The sequence below is a fragment of the Eurosta solidaginis genome, chromosome 4 (assembly GCF_040869045.1).
Source record: "Eurosta solidaginis isolate ZX-2024a chromosome 4, ASM4086904v1, whole genome shotgun sequence".
In the NCBI taxonomy this organism is placed as follows: Eukaryota; Metazoa; Arthropoda; class Insecta; order Diptera; family Tephritidae; genus Eurosta; species Eurosta solidaginis.
Window position 1 is genome coordinate 256071760 of NC_090322.1, and position 21924 is coordinate 256093683.

Genomic DNA, 21924 nt, shown 5'->3' on the forward strand with positions numbered 1-21924 from the left:
ATATTAATTCAATATTTAAGCTTCCATTGAGAGGCAAGGCCACTGCCTTTGCAGACGATCTTGCAATTGCGTACAGTACACCGAATTCCTTTGAATTAATATGTGACATTAACCATGATATACATTTGTTACGAACCTGGTTCGCTTCACACAAACTGATTGTAAATAGTAAGACTAGACTTTTGTATTTAAGTCATGTTCTCAAAGAACCACCAAGTTTTGATATCATATTTCACTCCGCAGTATGCTCCCGTTTTAACATGCACCATATAGCGTGCACTCAAAGTGACGCGATGAGATCTTTTGATTGTAATAGAAACTGTAGTGAGAGCTGCTTCAGGGTTGAAGTTGTTGAGAATTTTAAATACCTAGGAATTATAATAGACAACCGCTTGAGTTGGCTAAGCAAATTAATACTCTAAAAAAATACTTTCTTTATACCACAAGTCACTTTTATCGTCTGAAAAAGTTATGTTCTATATCCACTCTAAAACATCTTTCTACGGAATATTTCAATCTCAACTGCAATATGGTATCACATGCTGGGGCGGTGCTTCGGCTAATAAGCTGTCAGCAGTGGTAACAATTCAAAGGGGGGTTATAAGGCGCATTTGTAGTGCAAACTATAGGTATCACTCTATGCTATATTTTAGGAAACTAGATGTATTTCCGTGTCGACATCTCTATCTTTACAAAGTTTTAAAAACATTTTTATACGGTGGGGCTACCTGGAAAGCTTTCCTTCGGAAGTCTACAACTTACGAAGAAATCTACTTCCGATGGTACAATTCCACGACGTCCTAGCACTTTAGAAGTTTTTACACATACGCGTCGTGCAAATTTTTCAACTCCCTTCCTGCCACTGTACAGGTAATAAGAAACGTCAACTTATTTAAAAAAGAAGTTAAGCTGCATCTTTTTGGTTATAATCACATTGAATTAGAAACGATGGTAAGGATGACCCTATAAACCGTACCTACCTTAGGAAGCTGCAAATATTTAGTATTGAGTCTCTTTCATATCTTTGATGATTTAATTTAATGTATAACTTAAACTCTTCATGATATTTTTATTTTTGTACACCCCACACAAATCAATATACCAAAGCTAGGACTGGCATTTAGAACTATGTTAAACTTTAATATAAAAAAATGCCATATACTTTTCCTATGCTGCATAGTAATTTGAAATTATTTAATGTAATATTGTAATCTTAGGTTAATAAGTATGCATCTAGAAAATGTTTAACAAAATACAAATACTTCGCAACTGATAGCGTGTTTAAATCAAAATGATTCGTTATTGTATAATCACATCAAACGTAAGATAAATTAATTTTATTTTTGTTTTTTAATTTTTAATCCAAAACTTTTATTTTTGAAGTTTTATTTTTATAATCAAAATTTTTCATTTGTAATCATTCAAAAATTTTAATGTAAAAAGAAAACTCTATTAAAAAATTATTTAAAACTTAATGTATAAAGTACATAATATAATATTTTTGTTATAATAGTTAACACTATAGTTATTATTCAGCTTGCGCTGCTTTTATACTCTCGATTTCCTCGTTGACCCATTTCTCCTATAGTCTAGTAGTTTCCCGAACAGTTGTAGCTCATGCTTGGTTAGTTACCAGCTATATAAGTACATGTATATTTGTAGTTAATAGCCATATGCATGTGTATGTGTGAGTAAATACTTCGGCTGATGACTACATCTGTGTTTGTGTGATAGCTCTTCGTCGCCTTCTACATACGTGTTGCTAGCTTTAATGTGTACACGTACATAAGATTGGCTGGTTCATGTTTTCGTTGTTACGTGATTATTTACTAACAGCTTAGTGATGCTAATATTCGTCACAATATGTTAGCAAGTATTTTTCTTGTATATTGAGAGTGATTATAACAGTGCTTCGCGATATTTTGAATGAGCAAGATGAAATAAACTTCAATTGCCCAGTCTGAAGTTCCTTTACATTTACAAACGCAACATCTTGCGTGATTGTGGCGATTTTACTGGAATGCATAAGATTCCGTTGAACGCATCTATATGAAAAACTTCATTATAGTTCCGTCCTAACCATCAATTCAAATGGGCCAAACTTTACACTGCCGTCTATAGCAAAAACGCAGTAAAGTGAAAAAAGTGAAGTCAGAAATACGAAGTGCGAGATTTACGTTTGCTTTAACTAAGTAAATAGTTTTATTTACTACTTACACAAAAAAAATTTTTGAATATGAGCTATTAAATTACTTTATGGAGAGCCATTTTCATGTGATTCTGGTAAATAATTCTTTTCGGAGCCCGAAATTAGACCGGAACTTCTTCGGCACTCGCCGTCAACAATATGTAGAGGTCCGTAAATCTTTCAAAGAACTTTTCTCTTGAACACTCCCAGAGCCACCTCACAAGATTTTGTCAGTGTTCATGCTTCTGCGCCATATATTAGGATGGGAACGATAAGTGACTTTTAGAGCATGACTTTCGTTTGCCAAGAGAGAACTTTACTTTTCAATTGCATACTTAGTTCAAAAGAGCATTTATTGGCAAGAGTAAATAGTTGCTGGATTTCAAAGCTGACGTTGTTGTTTGTGTTAATGCTGGTTCCCAAATAAACAAAGTATTTTATTATATCAAAACTATGGCTGCCAACAGTGACTTGCTAGCCAAGACGCAAAGGCATCGAGTCTTTGCTTGATGACAGCAGGTAATTCGTTTTGTCCTCATTCCCCATCAAACCCATTTTTACTGGTGTTTAGGCCGATGATGTCAATGTCGCCAGCGTAACCCAGTAATTGCACGCTCTTACAAAGAACTTACCCGTCTGCAGCTAGTATAATTTTCTTCAGAATCAAGTTAACACGAAAGAGCGTCACGCTGAAACCTAGGTGAGTTTCGAACGACTCGGAGAGGTCCTTCCCAATTCTAACTGAGCTGATGGTGTTACTTAACGTCATTTTGCACAACTGTAAAGGTTTTGCAAGGAAACCAAATTGAGACATAGCGGCATATAGGCAGTTCCTTTTCGCACTGTCGAAGGCGACATTAAAATCGACAAAGATGTGATATGTGTCAATTCTTTTTTCGCGGATATTTATCCAAGACTTGGCGTATAGTAAAAATCTGGTCGATGGTAGACTTACCAGGTATGAAGCCGTACTGATAAGGTCCAATCAGCGGACTCAAGATGATATAGTTACCGAGCGTGGCTTATGTTGGTAGAAACAAGACTTTACTTTTTAACTACCTGTTCAGTCCAAAGGCCTTCAAAGCCTCGAATTTATCTTTATTTGTCAATATAGTCATAGCTGCAAAACGAAAATTTTTGTCGAATCTCTCTTGGTAATTTCAAATAAAATTTTTTAAAACTACACCTCTGGATTTTCACAAAATTTTAGGAGGTTCTCATAGTCTGAATTTGTTTTATACAAAAAACGTTAAAAATCATCAGTCTAGTCACGTCCATCACACGTTTTGGAAATCTTACTTACCGAACAAATCTAATCTATAAATAAATAAAATTTGCATTATTATGTAAGTAGTGATGATTGCTTTGTAGTAATTTTTAAATGGTTACACGGAAGCTGTCTAAACGAATTGTTGTGGGCAGGGAGAGACCTATGTTTCTCAGCAGGAAGATTGCAATGCATTGATTTCCTTTATTGTTGCTGTTATTTTATTTAATTCGCATCTAATTAAAAATCACTAGGCAAGCCAGACGTGAAAAAGTAGCCATCACTACAGGCAAACAATATTATCAGCCTGGAGATGCTATTTTGGACCGAGTATACAATTGCGAAGTAAAGTCCTCCTTTGTACCAGTCCTGCTATATGGTGCGGAAATGGCGCTGACTACATCAGATGAGTTAGCTCTGGGAGTACTCTAAAGAAAAATTCTTCGAAAAATGTATGTATCTCAATGCTTTGTGGATGACGAGTGCCGAAGAAGATTTAGTAATGAGCTACACCGCTCAGTCATAGACATAGTTCAGCAAAATAAAACGCAGCCTGACGCCAGCTTAGTCATTTATTGCAAATGAAGCTAAAACCCTGCATCCTTTAAATAGCGGGGAAATTGAACCAAAAGATATAATACGTAAAATTTGGCGGCCACTGTGGTATAATGGTAACGTGTTACACCTACCACACGGTACTGTGTTCAAGGCCCAGGACAAGCAACAGCAAAATCTTAACAAATAAATATTTTCAATTAAAAAAAATGCTAAGAAGGATCGCAAACCGAGGGTGGTTTGGCGCACATTCCGTGTGTATTTCTACCATGAAAAGCACCTCAGCGAAATTCAGAAAGAGAAGTTCGGCTCAAAACTCCTCGGAGGTATTTCACGCTTTGTATTTTTTAATACATTTTCTGGACAGGCCAGAGCTTCTGCAAAGGAAGTACTCAATATTATTTACCTCTACTGGGTCCTTCAGCTCGGACAGAATGTATTCCCATGCTTTTAAAGGTACTCCCATTAGACAGTGGCGAATTAACATCAATGAACGTATGGATAGCCGATTAAAATTTATATGGAAAATATTTTGGTTCTTACTTATTAAAGGACCAAGAGTTAGAAGGACACCTTAAACACCTCTCAGCTAGAGCAGGTACAATGTCGCTCAGCTTGTTTACCATGGTATGTTCAGTTGCCTTGCCTGCTGGGGTCCATATCACAGAGGTCATCGATTCTATCTACGGGTACCTTAAAAGCATAGATGTTATAGGTTTCCTGGCTCTGTCCTAGTCATGTTTATTCCAGTTTAGTTTGTTAATCAAGATAACGCCGAAGTATTTAAGGTCTAGTAAAAATTTGAGTCTCACTACGTTTAAGAGCGGTGACTTGAAAGATGTTATTTTGTAGAACCTGGTTGGTTGGCTGCTGTGCTTCCCGGCTAGAGAAACCGGGCCCAAGTAGCGCTCAAGACGCCATTTGGATGCTTATTCTCCTTCAACCAATTACATTACGTACCATGTATATGTACTCAAACCACTTGGTAAGATGAATACACCTATTGAAGTCCGTTATGGAGTATTTTTAAACCGCCCCTATTTTGGGCAACACAAACCTGCCTAGAGTTCGGGACTTCATGTTCGCTAGGGCTGGGCCCTCGCAGAGAAAATGGGTGACTGTCTCCCTACAACCATTGATGGGGACTTCTATTGTTTCTACATGTGGGCCAAACGGGCCAGTGTCCTGTAATAGTGGATGTGATACTCGCTCATATACATATTCAGTACAAGCTTTATTCTTCTCTGTTGTAATCAGTCCAAGACAAGTAGTAAGCAATGTATGCCTTCTCTACTCTTCTGTTCATATTGACCTTCCAGTTTAGTCTGTTGTCTTTTTCGGGGCAAGATACTTGACACTCGTTGGAAGAGGGAGTTTAGTGAAATGGCAGTCGAAATTGTAGAACCTAGTGACTAGCAAAATTTTAGTCCTCACAGTATTGACTTTGGGGCAATTTTCATATGACCAGGCCTACACGAACCTCAATGCGTTCTGAAGAGGAGTCTCCCATACTTGATTGGATTGTCCTTCTAACTCATTTTGAAACATTCGTTCTACGCATCTGTGATCTAAGCGCTGGTTCGTATGCGGCCAAGTACAGTATCTCACCATATCTTTAGGGAGTATTTTTTCCATTCCTTTCTAATATCTCTTTTTCTATCTAGGAAATATGCAAAAAGTGCAAAAAAATAGAAAACAGCGTTGAATGAACTTAAAAAACACAAAATTTTATTTTTAATTAACTGTTTACATGAAAATTATCCTTCAATATAAAAACTGATGAATAATCGGTTTTCTAGTCCATAATTTTTTTTTATTTTTTAACTTTCCACAATTAAATATCTTGTTCGATAGAATAAAAATATTTTCTCAGTTCAACTTAAGTATTTTAAATTATATATGTACATAAGTAAAAAAATTGTTTTTGTTTCTTATCAATTAGTGTCTTAGCCTATATTTGACGGCATAACCAGCCGATTGACTAGTGGTTGTTGTTGCTTCTGCTTCCGGTGCAGCTGCTGAAGCTGCCGTTGTGCTGGCTGGGGCGGCAGGAGCTGCACCACCTTTTACAAAAACTGGTATACGAATCGTTTTCGTTATGTAGGTTGGCCTTGGGAGAGCCGCACTGACAGTACTAACTTTGTTGAGGACACCTTGGAGTAAACTTTGTTTGAAATTCGCTTTTGCTTGAACCAAACCGTTAACCACTTGTTGTACCGTTTGAATTTTTGCTGTAACAGCGCTAGTTAGCCCTTGTATCAATGCATTAGGATTGAAAGCAGGTGCAGCAGAAGCAGAAGCGGAGGGAGCAGCATCAATACCTGTGTGAAGAGAAAAGAAGAAGGTGAAAGGTGTTAGATTTCGTTTGAAACATAATCAGTTCATTATATCGTGGCGTGATAGGCAAACTCATTAAGTACAGTTTTTGGAAAATCCCGTTTTTAACTTAAAACGTATTATTTTTCATCACCCCTTAGGAAAGCAGATTAAAAAAAGAGACTTTGTTTTGAAACCTCAATATTTCAAATTCATTCCGAGTGTACTTGACAAGTTTTACTTTTCACTCAACGATATGCTCGACTGGCATGAAATTATCTGAGAAATTTGAAAAGGTATGTGCTCCTAACATGATTCTGAAAAAATTTGTCAGGCTGTCCAACTGTTCTCCCCTGAAGAGAACACGAAGTTCCTCCCCAAAGTCTATAAAGGTGCATCCCTGCCGTAATGCTTAGTTTGTCTTACTTTTCTTCAATTTTGTTTAACTTTACTTAACCGATATTCATCTTCCCCACTTTCGAAAAGTTAAATGACTGGGAGGACGTGATAGGTTTCATTAAGCCTCGGACGATGTTTCAGCGTTAGTAGAATATTGGCGGGTATCGGAAAAGTACTTCACTGGAATTTCTTCAATATATAGAGCAAAAATTTCCACACTAGAGAAATCTCAAAAGAACAAAATTTACTTAATTCAAATTCTTTAGCAAGCGTAAAAGTAGAAAGGCGAACTCAGAGAGCTAAGATCAAAATTGCGTAAGTTATACTTTGTAAAAGTCATGGCACTCAAGGACTAGAAGAAACCTATAGAGATAGCTTAGGACGAGTCTTAGCATACCTTCTGTTCATCAATTGAAAACAAGCAGAGTATTCTGGACTAAGCTACAAATCATTCAAAAATACCAAAAACTATTACTTCGCTAGGGAAGAGTGTGGGGTGTGGACCAAACTGCTAAGGACGCGTTTTCCTGAGTGCTACAGTTTTCCCCAAAATTGGAGAGTGATTAAAATCATCTTAATACCTAAATTAAGAAGAAGATTACATGAAAACTACAAAGAGTACAGTCCCATTAGTCTTATCTTCGCCATACTGAAGGTACATGATTGTCTTTAATATATCCACATAAGGTCGTCCCTAACTGAATTCAAACTTTCCCTGGCACAACATGCTTACGTAAAGGGCAACTGAAACTGTCGCCCATGAGGTCCACATCAAGGTCCTCGTCTAAGTGGGTATGTGAACAGCAGGTTAGCAAGCTCGTCTGCAATATAGTTTCCTTCAATGTCCCTGTGTCCCGGAACACATGTGAGATATACAGGGTTCTGTTGGGCCATCTCTTACAGATATCGGGCAACATTTTAGTGTTTGTTTAAATAGTGTGTTTCCCTATTCAATCCGCGGCTTCCATGATAGCTGATACTTCTGCCTGGAAGATACTACAATAATGAGGTGGTCTGAAAGATAAATGGAGGTCTCGTCTCTTTGAATATACCCCTCTCCAACACTACGTCTTAGCTTAGAACCGTCGGTGTATATGTAAATGCTGCCGTTAGCACCGAAGCACCGATCCGACTACAACCAATCTTCCCTGCGCTGGGGATGTTTACCATAAAGTTTCTGTCCGCAACTGTTGTGGTCGCAGAACGGTCTTTGCTTCGGGGAAGAAAACTATAAGGGTTTAGTATTCCACAGTGTCCTATGGTTTTAGCACTCAATCTGAAGGACGCTCTTAAAGGAAAGACTGACATTGTCGCTGATCAGTATCATGCTAGATCCAAGGGTAGGATATCAAAAATGATCTGAAGAGCTATACCAGGCGTCGTTCTTAGACAGTAAGCTTAGCTGAAAAATTAATATCCCACGTTGCCCTGCAACTCGTGTAAAAAAATAAGCAGGCGCGATATTATGATGGCCTGTCTAGGGCATACAATACAATAAAAAAAGCTGAGTATAGTCTGGCGGGCAGTCTTCCGAGGAGTAAAGGGAGTACTAATGTTTTGTCTAACTGAGGCACTAAACGTGGTCCCCAACCAGTTGGTTCTGAACCTTCCCGTACGCGAAAGTAATGGTATCTACAGCAGATTTCCGGTGACTCCGCCGCCAGATTTCCACGTTCCTCTCTGGAGACATGAAGAGAGGCTACCCCTAAGAAGCGAATATAGGTAAAACGGGGTGGATAGGGAGGAATAAATCCCTCTCTCCATCATTCTTTTTCGAAATGGAATTTGGCACGGGAGCTGATGTCTGAGCAACTTCGCAAACGTCATGCCTCTATCGGTTTCTGATCACAGATAATGAGACAAATGAACTTGCAAAGGAAAGAGCATTGCTAGACTCTGATGAAGCAGTCGAAGGTATATCAAAACCGAAGCAGGTTGTGGTCTAAAACTGGTATTTTTAGGACGCCTGTAGGCTGACCCAACAAACATTGCCAACTTACGCATCTGCAATATAGGTCAGGGAAGGTAGTCTCAAGAAGTATTGCGACAACCACGGAGATGGAGATCCAACTCTATAGCACATGTATGAGTTGTCACGGGGAGATTCGAACATAGGGTCGGCTAATCTATTTTATAACAGGGCAGCACCACAACCAACCAACCAAACCAAGATCTCCACTCAAATTTCGCTCTGCCAGAATTTTCATTATTAGAAATTTCCATTTAGATCATACTAAATTTCTCAGCAATCTCAACAGTTTACACTTTAAAAAATAAATCGTACTTTTGGACACAATGATGAATGCTTCATTCTGCTGAATCAGCAAAGCCGCCAAAGCCACGATTAACACAAAGCTGAATTTAAACATTATGGACAACTAAGTAATTTGCAACTTGTATTAATAAGTTGTATATTTATGTATGTATTTTAATAGCGATTTTTTTTTCTAACACTTTAAACTAAACGATATTTAGCGGCTCACGAACGCACGCAAACCCGCAGCCACACTATTACTCCCGTCGATTGAAACAAAACAAATTGTTAAATTTATGAGAAGCTTTTATATGCCCTCGGTGGTACACACCCAGATCGTCTTCTATCTTTAATTCTAACTCAACCATACCCCACCAGCTACCGAATATTAATCGTCTACGATCGGCACCAGCCACACGTAACTTCACGCTGTTTGTATTCCACCCGTTTCAAGTGCTTGATATTCTAGTATGCTGCCATCCATTGGGCGTATCAAGCAGAAATATTTCATTATTTGCTTTTCCTTAAAGCCACTTATGGTCATTCCAATCATTGGCGCATATCCCAAACAAGTGTACAACCAACTAGTCGCTCATAATGGCTAACAATGATGAGCAACGGAGCACGCGACTTCAGTGATAAACGTACGACAGGCGACGATGGTTATAGACAAAGCTTTATACATACTAGAGATATACGCCGCCGCCGAATGTCAAAAGTATCAGCGCGGCGGCGGCGGCGTTCAACACGTTACTATATTCTCTATTCTTTTAAGGCTGCTTAGGCCATTTATTGTTCATCTCTAAAATTGGTCCGATATGGTCGAAAGGGGTATCATCGGATGCGCATCACTGTCAGTTATTAAAATCCAATTGTTAAATTTAACACTTTCTAACCGTTGAAAAACTATGGAGTTCTTGTTTGGTGGAAAGCCACACAAAAAACAACATACCTCAAAAAATTAGAGGGGGTATGCAGACTATCGATGCTTAGCATTACGGGAGCCCTGAAAACAACCCCGAAGGCTGCACTGTATGCCATTCTGCCCATTCCACCTGTAGACCTGGTAGCAAATAACATATCGTTAACAACTGCAACCAGGCTCGGTGCCTCGGGGCAGCTTGAGCGCCGACCATACGGCCATAGTAGTATAGCGTCATCAATCACAAGACGAACAGACTACCTGATTCCCTATCTGCGCTTTGAGGGAGATCTTAAGGCCGCAATGGAGGTGGACGGTTGGCGCAAGGGTGCGCAAATGGCGGACAAGGCGATACACAGATGGGTCCAAAGTAGTGGAAGGAGTAGGGTATGCGGTATACTGTGCTGATCCGGAAATAAGCAGATCCCACAGGCTGCCGGATTACTGTAGCATTTTCCAAGCGGAAATAGCAGCCGTAACCAAAGCAGTAGAAACCCTGGAAGAGAATAGGTTAAGCTGCAATCTTGTTAACTTTTATATTGACAGTCAAGCAGCAATTAAGGCAATAATCTCGCATACCACAGCATCTAAATGCGTGTTAGAGTGTAAGCAGTCCCTGAAGAGAATCGGGACAGGTAGAAGCATACATCTATATTGGGTCCCAGGGCATGTGGGAATAGAAGGGAATGAAAAAGCGCATGAACTAGCTAAAAAGGGCGCATCCCTTGAATCTTGCTCCGTAGGTGTCCCAATAAGACTGGGCGAGATTAAGCGAAGGCGAGAGGTGCATATGATCGACCAAGCGGGAAAGGCGTGGGTTCGAGTGCGCGGCTGTAAAGTGTTGAAGATTATGTGTACGTCTTACAACCTTAGACTAACAAAGTTGCGTCTATCATTAAAAAGAGGGGACTGTAGACTCATGACGGGTATTGTGACTGGATCATGCCTTCTGGCGTTACATGCCTTTGAGTTAGGCTTGGTCAGTGATAGCAGTTGTAGGAAGTGCGGGTTGGAGGAAGAAACGATCGAGCACGTTCCGTCCTCGTGCCCTGCGCTTGCCAGGCTAAGACTCCAGCTATTAGGAGTGATACAGCTGTCAGATCTAGAAGCAGCAAGTGGCTTAAGTCCTAGGAAGCTTCTAGTATTTGCCAAGAGGACGGAGTTATATTATAGCATAGGTCCTGGTTTTTGATAGGGTTTTTCAGTTTGGTCGTTAAAACAAACTTCTGGTAACACTACCGACTCAATCAGTATATGTGAGGTCCTCATGGACCGGCCAGTTCAACCTAACCTAACCTAACCGTTCAAAAATTATTTGAGAAAACAGGCACTTCAAGGCCAGCTTAACACGGACTTCGCATCACCGAATTCACCAAGCTATTAGAACAAAACACTTAAAGAAAAGTTATATAATAAATTTAAATGCTCACTTCGCATAATTTTTTCAAAAAATTAATAAAGAACAATGAATTTGAATAAAATGTCCCAAGTCGAACATTATTCCAAATTGTCCTCAAGTTGTTAAAAAAGCAAGTTATCCGAAAAAGGTGACGAATTCTATATCCCGATTTGCTGAAAGAATAAGCGAAATCAGTGATGCAAAACTCCTTTAGTAGGCTCCAGTGGTTTAAATTCTCCTTTGAAATGATTCTAAGCTCACACTTAAGTTGCATAAATCTTCAGCACGTATGCGAAGGCTTTGAAAAATCACTTTATTTGCTTAACTATACAATAGCGTCTGAAATCTTAAGTTTGATTTTCACACTTCATCATTCAACACCCAAGTCTCCCGGTTTGACATTTCCTAAAGTTGGCGGCCCTATCCAAAACTAGTCCCTTGGAGTGTATTACGTTGGATATAGCCTATCAGCCATGTTTAAATATGACCAACACGTGACGGCTCCTGTTTCAAATATGAATACGTAGGCACATTTTTTAATCAGGTTAGACTTTGTCCTTCGCAAGAACACTGAAAGTGGTGAAGCAAAAGCTCTCTCAAGACAGCCGAGCAAATGACCGGGTGTTCTACTACTCTAATGTAGGGGATAGTCGAACTAGTCTGAGAACTGAAGGCGGTCATCCATAATGAGCTCTTATCTCATAAGGCCGGAAACAAATACTCCTAAAGCCAATGTATCGAACACAAACGTCTGAAAATTTTGGTCCACATTTTAAAAATTTTATCCACCGTCCTCGTTAAGTTTAAATTATGTACATGCGCCAAGGATTATACGATTTTCACCCATGTGCTACGGAATGATATGCACTTAGACTGCTTATGATTTCGAGGGCGGCATCCTTGGCCGAATAGTTATTCCCTAACGTTTGGCGGTATTTTTTTGGTGTAGCTCGGAAACATAGCGCGACAAAAAGATCCTTCAGAAAGCCTTTGGAGCTATACCTAGAGCTTCTAGGAAAGTGACGTCGACGAACGTATGAGTTCGAAGTCGCAGTCCTATATCCTCTGTCTGGCATATGGTATAAGGGCCAGGATGTGTGGTAGCGGCTGGTGGTTGGGATTGCTACTGTTCGCACGTCGGGAATTGTAGCTCCTAGAAACAGCCGAACTGACGGCGCCCTTTGGCGTGATCAACAATAAGCCAGCATTGATGCTAATCGTTAAAACTGTGCCACGAGAGTCATGACTATTAGTAGATAATTAATAACAACCGTAAGTCGCCTTTGTGCGTAACCAGCATGTAGCCACAAATGATTTAAAGAAATAGTGGCGACGACGGGTATTAGAGTTAGCCCAGAACATCTGCTTCGGTGAAACTACGCTACAACAATTTGACCATTTTAAGTATTTCTCCCTCTCTACTCCCGAAATTTTTGAAGGATCCGCGAGATTGTGAGGCAAAAACCGCGGGTCTTTCCGAAATGGCCCAAACGTCGATTTCCTTAAATACATATACAAGCCTCCCAGATACTCATCCACAAGTTAATGATGTTGTTCCAGATCGTCAAACATTCCACTGGCGTCAGCAGTATCTTTCCATATTCATTAGTTGTGGACAATGTGATACTCTGAAGTCCAGCCATTCAATTCAGAGGTTTACGCCGATCACTTTGTGGGCGCGCCGGCCACGCCGCCGCCGCAGGTATATAATAAGGGCTACGTCGCCGCCGCCGATTAACTGACCGGCGTAAACCTCCAATACATACCCACATACATACAGACAGAAATACAAGCAGATATACTCGATCATCATTTGTGATGCACGGCACTAATCACTCGTTTGCACAACAAAAAAAGTTGCATATAAATGTAGTTTCGACGTGTGCTTGACGTCTTCAAAAATTGACAGTCTACTACTTTATCTTGTATACATGAGCTGCTTTCCATAGAAATATTTGTTACTAGCCTTTACCCGCGGCCCCGTCCGCAAGGAGAAAATGAAATATGTGGGCTATTCACGTTAGCCTGCTTATAAAGTTATCTGTTTAAAATTTTTTTTCTGTCTAATGCATTTTATTTTTGTAATTGAGTAAAAAAAAGAACTTTATGAGCTGATAACCTGATAGGATCCCAAAATGATAACGAAATTATCCAGAAAAAGCCACGAAATGACCCCGACGCTGTCGCGGACGGATCCCGAAAACCATCCAGAAACGCCCCGGAAGTGTTTCCAAAAGTTCCCGAAGTAGTCCCAAAAAAACCCGAAATGACAACGACACGATTCTAGACTTATCCAGATAACCACACAGAAATGATGCCTGAAGGGTACCAAATTGATCCCGAAATAGTCCCGAAAAAGTTCCGAAATTACCCTGACGGGCTCCCGGACGGATCTCAGAAACCATCCAGAAAATATCCAGGAAGGGTCCCTAAATTATCCCGACTAACTCCAGAAAAAGTTCCGAAATGGCTCCGAGGGGATCCACGATGGATCGCGAAAACCATACAGAAATGATTCCGGAAGGATTCCAAAATGATCCCGAAATAGTCCGGAATTGACCCAGATGGGATCCCGCACAGATCCAGAAATGATCCCGGAAGGGTGCAAAAACTATCCCGGAAAAGTAACAAAAAATCCCGAAATGGCTGCTACGGCATCCCGGACGGATCCAGAAATGATCTCGGAAGGGTCCCCAAATGATCCCAAAATGGTCCCGAAATGATCCTGATGGATCCGGCAAACCATCCAGAAATTATGCCGAAAGGGTCCCAAAATGATCCCGAAATAATACAGAAAAAGTCACGAAACGACCCCTAGAGGATCCCCAAATGATCCCGTATTAGCCCCGAAAAGGTCCCGAAATAACCCCGACGGGATCCCGGACAAATCCCGAAAACCATCCAGAAATGATGCCGGAAGGAATCCCAAATGATTCCGTAAAAGTCCCGCATTGATTCCGACGGGATCCCGAACGGATACCGAAAATCATCCAGAAGTGACGCCGGAAAGGTCCTCAAAAGATCACCTAATAGTCCCGAAATGACCCTTAATGGGTCATGGACGGATCCCATAAACCATCCAGAAATGATCCCGATATATTCCCGAAGAAGTCCCGAAATGACCCTGACGGGATCTCGAACGCACCCCTAAATGACCCTGACGGGATCCCGGACAGATCCCGAAATCCATCCAGAAATGATCTTGGGAGGGACCCCAAATGATCCCGAAAAAGTCCCGCAATGATTCCGAGGGGATCCTGATCGGATACCTATAACCATCCAGAAGTGATGCCGGAAAGGTCCTCAAATGATCACCTAATACCAAAATGACCCTGACGGCATCCCGGACTGATCCCAAAATCCATCCAGAAATGATCTTGGGAAGGTCCCAAAATTATCCCGAAATAGTCTCGGAAAAGTTCAGAAATTACCCTGACGGGTTCCCGGACGAATCCTGAAAGCCATCTCTAAATGATCCCGAAAAAGTGCCGAAATGACCCTGACTGGACCCCGAAAGGATCCCGAAAACTATCCAGAAATGATGCCGGAAATGTCCTCGAATGATCACCTAATCGTTCCGAAAAGACCCTGACGGGATCCCGAACGGATCCCGACAACTATCTAGAAATGATGCCGAAAGGGCCCGCAAATGATCCCGTATTAGTCGAGAAAAAGTCGTGATGCCGAAAAGGTCCTCAAATGATCACCTAATAGTCCCAAAATGACCCTGACGGCATCCCGGACAGATCCCGAAATCCATCCAGAAATGATCTTGGGAGGGTCCCAAAATTATCCCGAAATAGTCTGGGAAAAGTCCAGAAATTACCCTGACGGATACCGGACGAATCCTGAAAACCAATCTTAACTGATGCCGAAAAAGTCCCGAAATGACCCTGATGGGACCCGGAAAGGATCCCGAAAACTAACCAGAAATGATGCCGGAAAGGTCCTCAAATGATCTCCCAATAGTTCCGAAAAGACCCTGACGGGATCCCGAACGGATCCCGACAACTATCCACAAATGATACCGAAAGGGCCCGCAAATGATCCCGTATTAGTCGAGAAAAAGTCCCGAAATGACCCCGACGGGATGCCGGACGAATCCCAATAACCATCCAGAAATGATTTTGGAAGGGACCCCAATGATCCCGAAAAAGTCCCGCAATTATTCCGACGGGAATCTGAACGGATACCGAAAACCATCCAGAAGTGATGCCGGAACGGTCCTCAAATGCTCACCTAATAATCCCAAAATGACCCTGAGGGCATCCCGGACAAATCCCGAAATCCATCCAGAAATGATCTTGGGAAGGTCCCAAAATGATCCCGAAATAGTCTCGGAAAAGTCCAGAAATTACCCTGACGGGTTCCCGGACGAATCCTGAAAGCCATCCTTAAATGATCCCGAAAAAGCCCCGAAATGACCCTGGCGGGATCCCGAAAGGATTCCAAAAACTATCCAGAAATGATGCCGGAAAGGTCCTCAAATGATCCCCTAATAGTTCCGAAATGACCGTGACGGGATCCCGAACGGATCCCGACAACTATCCAGAAATTATGCCGAAAGGGTCCGCAAATGATCCCGTATTAGTCGAGAAAAAGTCCCGAAATGACCCCGACGGGATCCCGGACGAATCCCAAAAACCATCCAGAAATGATGCCGGTAGGTATCCCAAATGATCCCGAAATAATCCTGAAATGACCTCGTCGGCATCCCGAACGGATACCGAAAATTATCCAGAAATGATGCCGGAAAGGTCCACAAATGATCCCCTAATAGTCCCGAAATTACCCTGATGGGATCCCGGACGGATCCCGAAAACCATCCAGAAATGATGCCGGAAGAGCCCCCAAATGATCCCGAAAAAGTCCACAAATGACCCCGACGATATCCCGGACGGATCCCGAAAACCATCCAGAAATGATGCCGGAAGAGCCCCCAAATTATCCCGAAAAAGTCCCCAAATGACCCCGACGAGATCCCGCACGGATCCCGAAAACCATCCAGAAATGATACCGGAAGAGCCCCAAATGATCCCGAAAAAGTCCCCAAATGACCCCGACATACTCCAGAAAAGGTTCCGAAATGGCTCCGAGGGAATCAACGACGGATCGCGAAAACCATACAGAAATGATTCCGGAAGGATCCCAAAATGATCCCGAAATAGTCCGGAAATGACCCAGATGGGATCCCGCACAGATCCAGAAATGATCCCGGAAGGGTCCAAAAACTATCCCGGAAAAGTAACAAAAAATCCCGAAATGGCTCCTACGGCATCCCGGACGGATCCAGAAATGATCTCGGAAGGGTCCCCAAATGATCCCAAAATGGTCCCGAAATGGCCCTGATGGATCCGGCAAACCATCAAGAAATTATGCCGGAAGGGTCCCCAAATGATCCCGAAATAAAACAGAAAAAGTCACGAAACGACCCCTAGAGGATCCCCAAATGATCCCGTATTAGCCCCAAAAAAGTCCCAAAATGACACTGACGGGATCCCGAAAGGATTCCGAAAACAATACAGAAATGATGCCGGAAAGGTCCTCAAATGATCCCCTAATAGTCCCGAAATGACCGTGACGGGATCCCGACAACTATCCAGAAATGATGCCGAAAGGGCTCCCAAATGATCCCGTATTAGTCGCGAAAAAGTCCCGAAATGACCCCGACGGGATCCCGGACGGATCCCGAAAACCATCCAGAAATGATGCCGAAAGGGTTCCCAAATGATCCCGTATTAGTCGCGAAAAAGTCCCGAAATGACCCCGACGGGATCCCGGACGGATCCCGAAAACCATCCAGAAATGATGCCGGATGAGCCCCAAAATGATCCGGAAAAAGTCCCCAAATGACCCCGACGAGATCCCGGACGGATCCCGAAAACCATACAGAAATGATGCCGGAAGAGCCCCCAAATGATCCCGAAAAAGTCCCCAAATGACCCCGACGATATCCCGGACGGATCCCGAAAACCATCCAGAAATGATGCCGGAAGAGCCCACAAATGATCCCGAAAAAGTCCCCATATGACCCCGACGAGATCCCGCACGGATCCCGAAAACCATCTAGAAATGATGCCGGAAGGGTCCCCAAATGATAGCGAAATAGACCCGAAATGATTCCGGAATAGTCCCGAAAATGTTCCAAAATAACCCCGACGGGATCCCGGACGGATCCCGTAAACTATACAGAAATGATCCCGGAAGGGTCCCAAAATGATCCCGAAATAGTCCCGAAAAAGTCCCGAAATTACCCCGGCGTAATCCCGGACCGATCCCGAAAACCATCCAGAAATGATCCCGGAAGGGTCTCGATATGACCCTTACGGGATTACAAATAAGGTGAAGCTAATTATAAAACCATGTTAATAAGGCAGCAGGCGCATTGGAGCGAATAAAAAGTTAGATAGAAACATACAGGTAAAGCTAATAAAAGCGTGCTAATAAAAACAATTGATGGAGGGCGGATGGCGGGAGTAGAGGAGAGGACCACTGATCGTTCCTCCAAAATTGTCTAGATCTCGTTCTGTATGTACCAGATACCAAAAACTATTGATTTAGGAGAAAATTTAGATTGAGTTATAACAATTTATGGATTTTACACCAGAGGGGGAGATAAAGGGGGGCGGGCGGAGGGTGTCACTGCTTACTTTGTAAGCCCTCGACTTATTTGACCCCTTGAGTCTGTGATATTGGTGAAGGCCAGTATACGTAAAGTTATAATGTGTAAAAATTATGAAAAATAATTTCTCGAAGGGTCGTGGGACCGCTACCCCTCTTTCCATGTTCGAAAAAAATTTCGCTAGTAGACTACTGTCTGTGTCCCAAATTTCATCAAAATCCGTGTAGCCATTCTGGCGTGATTCAGTCGCAAAGACGAAAAAATATAATAATTAAATTATAACTGTTCCTAGGGGGCGGGGACCACGCCCCTTTTGAAAAATATATAGCTAGTAGATCCTTCCAGACTATTGGCTATATGTGTGCAAAATTTCATCCAAATCGGTCCAGCCGTTCTTGCGTTATTGAGTCACAAAGACAAACGTCTGGACAAACATCCAAACATCCAAACATCCAAACATCCAAACATCCAAACATCCAAACATCTAAACATCCAAACATCCAAACATCCAAACATCTTAACATCCAAACTTTCCCATTTATAATATATATTAGATTAACATAAGCGTAAGCAGTAGATCAATTCGCAGTCTTGGCAAGAAGTTCTCTATTAGTGTCTCAGATCGGCGTGAATGGTACGAAATCTCTACTCTAGACCTAGAGATCACTGCCATCTACACGAATGCCTCTAAACTTAATGGTAATGTAGGAAGTAGTATCTACCCTGAAGATGACTCACTCTCAATGTTGCGTCCGAGCCATAGTAACGGCAGGTGCAGTTAACAGGCATAAAAAAAGCGCCTTGTGGCTGCTACCTATAAAACCCACATCTGTAGCAATTACGCTGACATTCAAGCAGGGATCAAAAGCCTACAGGGCAGAAACACTTCCTCGAAGGGAGTTATTGACTCACTCCAGACGGTCGTTGAATGACCCTAGGTACGTGACAGCGGTGCTAGAAAGCTAATGTAAGATGTTCAGACAAACTTAGTCACGCATAATGGAATTACATGGCGAAGGCATTTCAATCCTAACGAATCTTGTCTGTCAGGGCTTTAAGACCGAAGAGTAGATTGAGAATTTGCTTTGCAAATACCCATCTCTGACCAAAACCCGTATAAAACGTATAAACAGGAACTTCATTGACTGTATTGCGGAGCTCGGCTCTGATGAAATAGAAGACATTCTGTGCTACATTAGGTGTACTCATTGGTTCATCTTCCTACACATGTAAAGAAAGAAGGACTCTAGCTCCTCCAGTGGTGTCAAAATGGTCCAGCCGCCCTAAGTTTGCCCTTCTGCTATATTGTGCCTAAGCATACACAATGAACTTTTATCAGCAGTCCCTCAAAAATGTTGTATCAATCGAATTGGACCAGAGTGAGATTGGTCTTGGATAAGTTTCTTGAGCAGGGCCAATAGGAGGTGGTGGATCCTGTTGTATAGGGATTTCAACATGCCAGAGATACAATGGACTATTCTATACTAAGCTTAGATAGGTAGAAGTTTACCCTACTGAAGTAGCCAGATCGAAGTCGCGGCAGTGTAATCGGGTTTCAAGAGGTATATTACATTCCTCCTCTATAAAAAGTGGTTAATGATTTGATTTCAATTAATCAATCAATCACTAGACGGAAGATGACCAAGTAGTTGGCAAACTTTAGATGCTGTTTAACTGTTTAAGGAGACGACGTTGTGGCGACACAATAACACATTCCATGGCAGTTCTGAGTGCAATATTTTCAGCAGTCTTCTTGTCGATTTCAACAATGCTTTGTTTGGTGTGAGAAATAAAGCTGTCGTAGAAGCGTGGATTAAAACGAAGATCTATGGTCCTGTCCGTGATGGCGACGGCGAGGCTTTGAAGAGACTTAATCGACATAGTTGTTGCCTTGTCCGTCCTGATGTCACGTTGTTTAAATTTGTCCCAAATTACACAGGACGACAGCATCTCAGACCCAGAAATTAAACTTCATATTTCCGAAGGTTTATGATGCGCTGAATGCAAATCTGGCCTCAGAGTTGCATTATCAGCTCTGGTTTTCGAGATATTCTAACCTAAAAGTGCAAAACACGCCGTGTTTGCCTATATTTTAAGTTATGTAGCCTTGCATATGTTTTCTTTCACCAAAATTAAAGGATTACATCTTTAAGTACAAGTCATCTTCTTTCAAATCCGTTGAGTTTGCTCAAATATCATTTTTATTCGCTGAGATATCGTATTTTGAAATTTTCATGTTTGTAGGGATGGTTTCTAGGGATTAGGAGATACGTGGGGGTTGGTGGATTAGGAGCTATGTGGCTAAGCCAACTTGCGTCAAGAAAAATAAAACTTATTTCAAGAAAAATATGCGACTAAACCCGCTGTTCCCAAGGTTAGGTGGGTTTGCCTGCTTGTGGTGTGCTAGGGGTGGTTTCTAGGGGTTAGGCTGTGTGTGACTTGGTACCCGAGGGTTAGATAGAGTAGGGGTGTGGTAAGTTAGCACATTTATGGTGTGAGACAAAGTTTTAAGAAAAATAAGACTCAATTCAAGAAAATTAGTAAACGACTATATCATGTCTATGTTATCTCAATCGATTTTCAGGTGTAGGAAAATTTAGAAACATGAAAATTTCAAAATGCGATATTTCTGCGAAAAAAATTATATTTGAGCAAACTCAACGCCATTTGAAAGAAGACTTGTATTTAAAGATGCCGTCCTTTAATTTTTGTGAAAGAAAACTTCTGAAATGCTACATAACCTCAAAACGGTGTGTTTTGCGCTTTAGGTTAGAATATATCGAAAACCAGGGCTGATAGAGCAACTCTGATGCCATTTTTGATTCATCGCATCATAAACCTTCGGAAATATATAGTCTGGTTTCTGGGTCTGAATGTTGGTTAAATTTTGTCCCCCTGCGTTATTAAAAAAAAATATGTTCCTTCCAAAAAAAATTTTGTTTACGAATTTGTATTATTCTTTTATATTATATTTAAAATACATTGGCATTGAAAGTTAAAAATTAAAGCAATTCGAAAATTGTCAAAATTTACAATTTTCCCTGGAACGATCGTTTACGTTAGTGTTTGAACAAAAGACTTAAAAAACGAACTTGTTTTGGTTTTTTTTTTCCTATTAGTGTATGTATGTAAGGCATTAAACCTCTAGCTCTAAATATAGAATATCTTTGAAATTTTTTTCATAAAAAATCCCTCAATATCGAAAGTTCTAAAATTCACAATCACAGTCACAAAGCACGCAATCCTAAGTTCCGCTACTACTGCCTCTTGTTGATATGGCTTACTCTTGAAGAGGGAACTGGTTACTAACTCGATTATATAATTTATGTAAATCAAAAAAGTAAACAAAAATTTTAATGACTTTTCAGTATTGTAATATACTGGTTTGAGAAATTCATATGTTTTTATTTTTAACTAAGCTTCTGAGTGCCATTAATTTGTTTAAGTTTTTCTGTGCAAACGTGTCGAAAATTAAATCAAAAACAACCGCAATTCAGTTTTGAAGGTCAGACAGGAAGTGGAATAATTTCATGTATTTGAATTTCATTGATTCTTTGGTTTATTGTATAGAAATTTTCAAGAGTCATATTCAATATCGTGAATTTTACTTCAAAAATAATTATGCTCCACTTTACGATTTAATAAAGCAATTATAAAGTTTTTCTTCTCTGACCAATATTTGAACACAATTGAAGTAACTAAGGGGTTGTTGTTGTTGTTGTTGTAGAGATAAGGACACTCCTCGAAGGTTTTGGAGAGTGTTATGGAAGTTGATGGTCCTTTGCCGGATATAGATCCGGTACGTTCCGGTAACAAGCACCATTAAGGTCCTAGCCCGACCATCTCGGGAACGATTTAGTATGGCCATATGGAATCTTCAAGACCATAACACCATCCCACCCATAGATTCATGACGAACTTGGGGTCGCCAGAGCCTCGGCTGCTAAAGAATTAGGATGAGGTTGACAATTGGGTTGGAGAAGCTATAAATTGCGCTGGCAA

The 21924-nt window shown here is 41.2% G+C and overlaps 1 protein-coding gene across 1 annotated transcript; it reads right to left on the bottom strand.

Annotated features, from left to right (window-relative positions):
• Positions 1 to 5716: 5716 nt before the first annotated feature.
• On the bottom strand, positions 5717 to 9352 carry LOC137251346 (uncharacterized). The gene is made up of 2 exons (XM_067785774.1): positions 9010 to 9352; positions 5717 to 6331 (listed from the first exon to the last, which is right to left on the bottom strand). The coding sequence occupies exons 1-2, from the start codon at positions 9092 to 9094 to the stop codon at positions 5949 to 5951; spliced, it is 468 nt and encodes a 155-aa protein (XP_067641875.1). The 5' UTR covers positions 9095 to 9352; the 3' UTR covers positions 5717 to 5948.
• Between the last annotated feature and the right edge of the window lie 12572 nt (positions 9353 to 21924).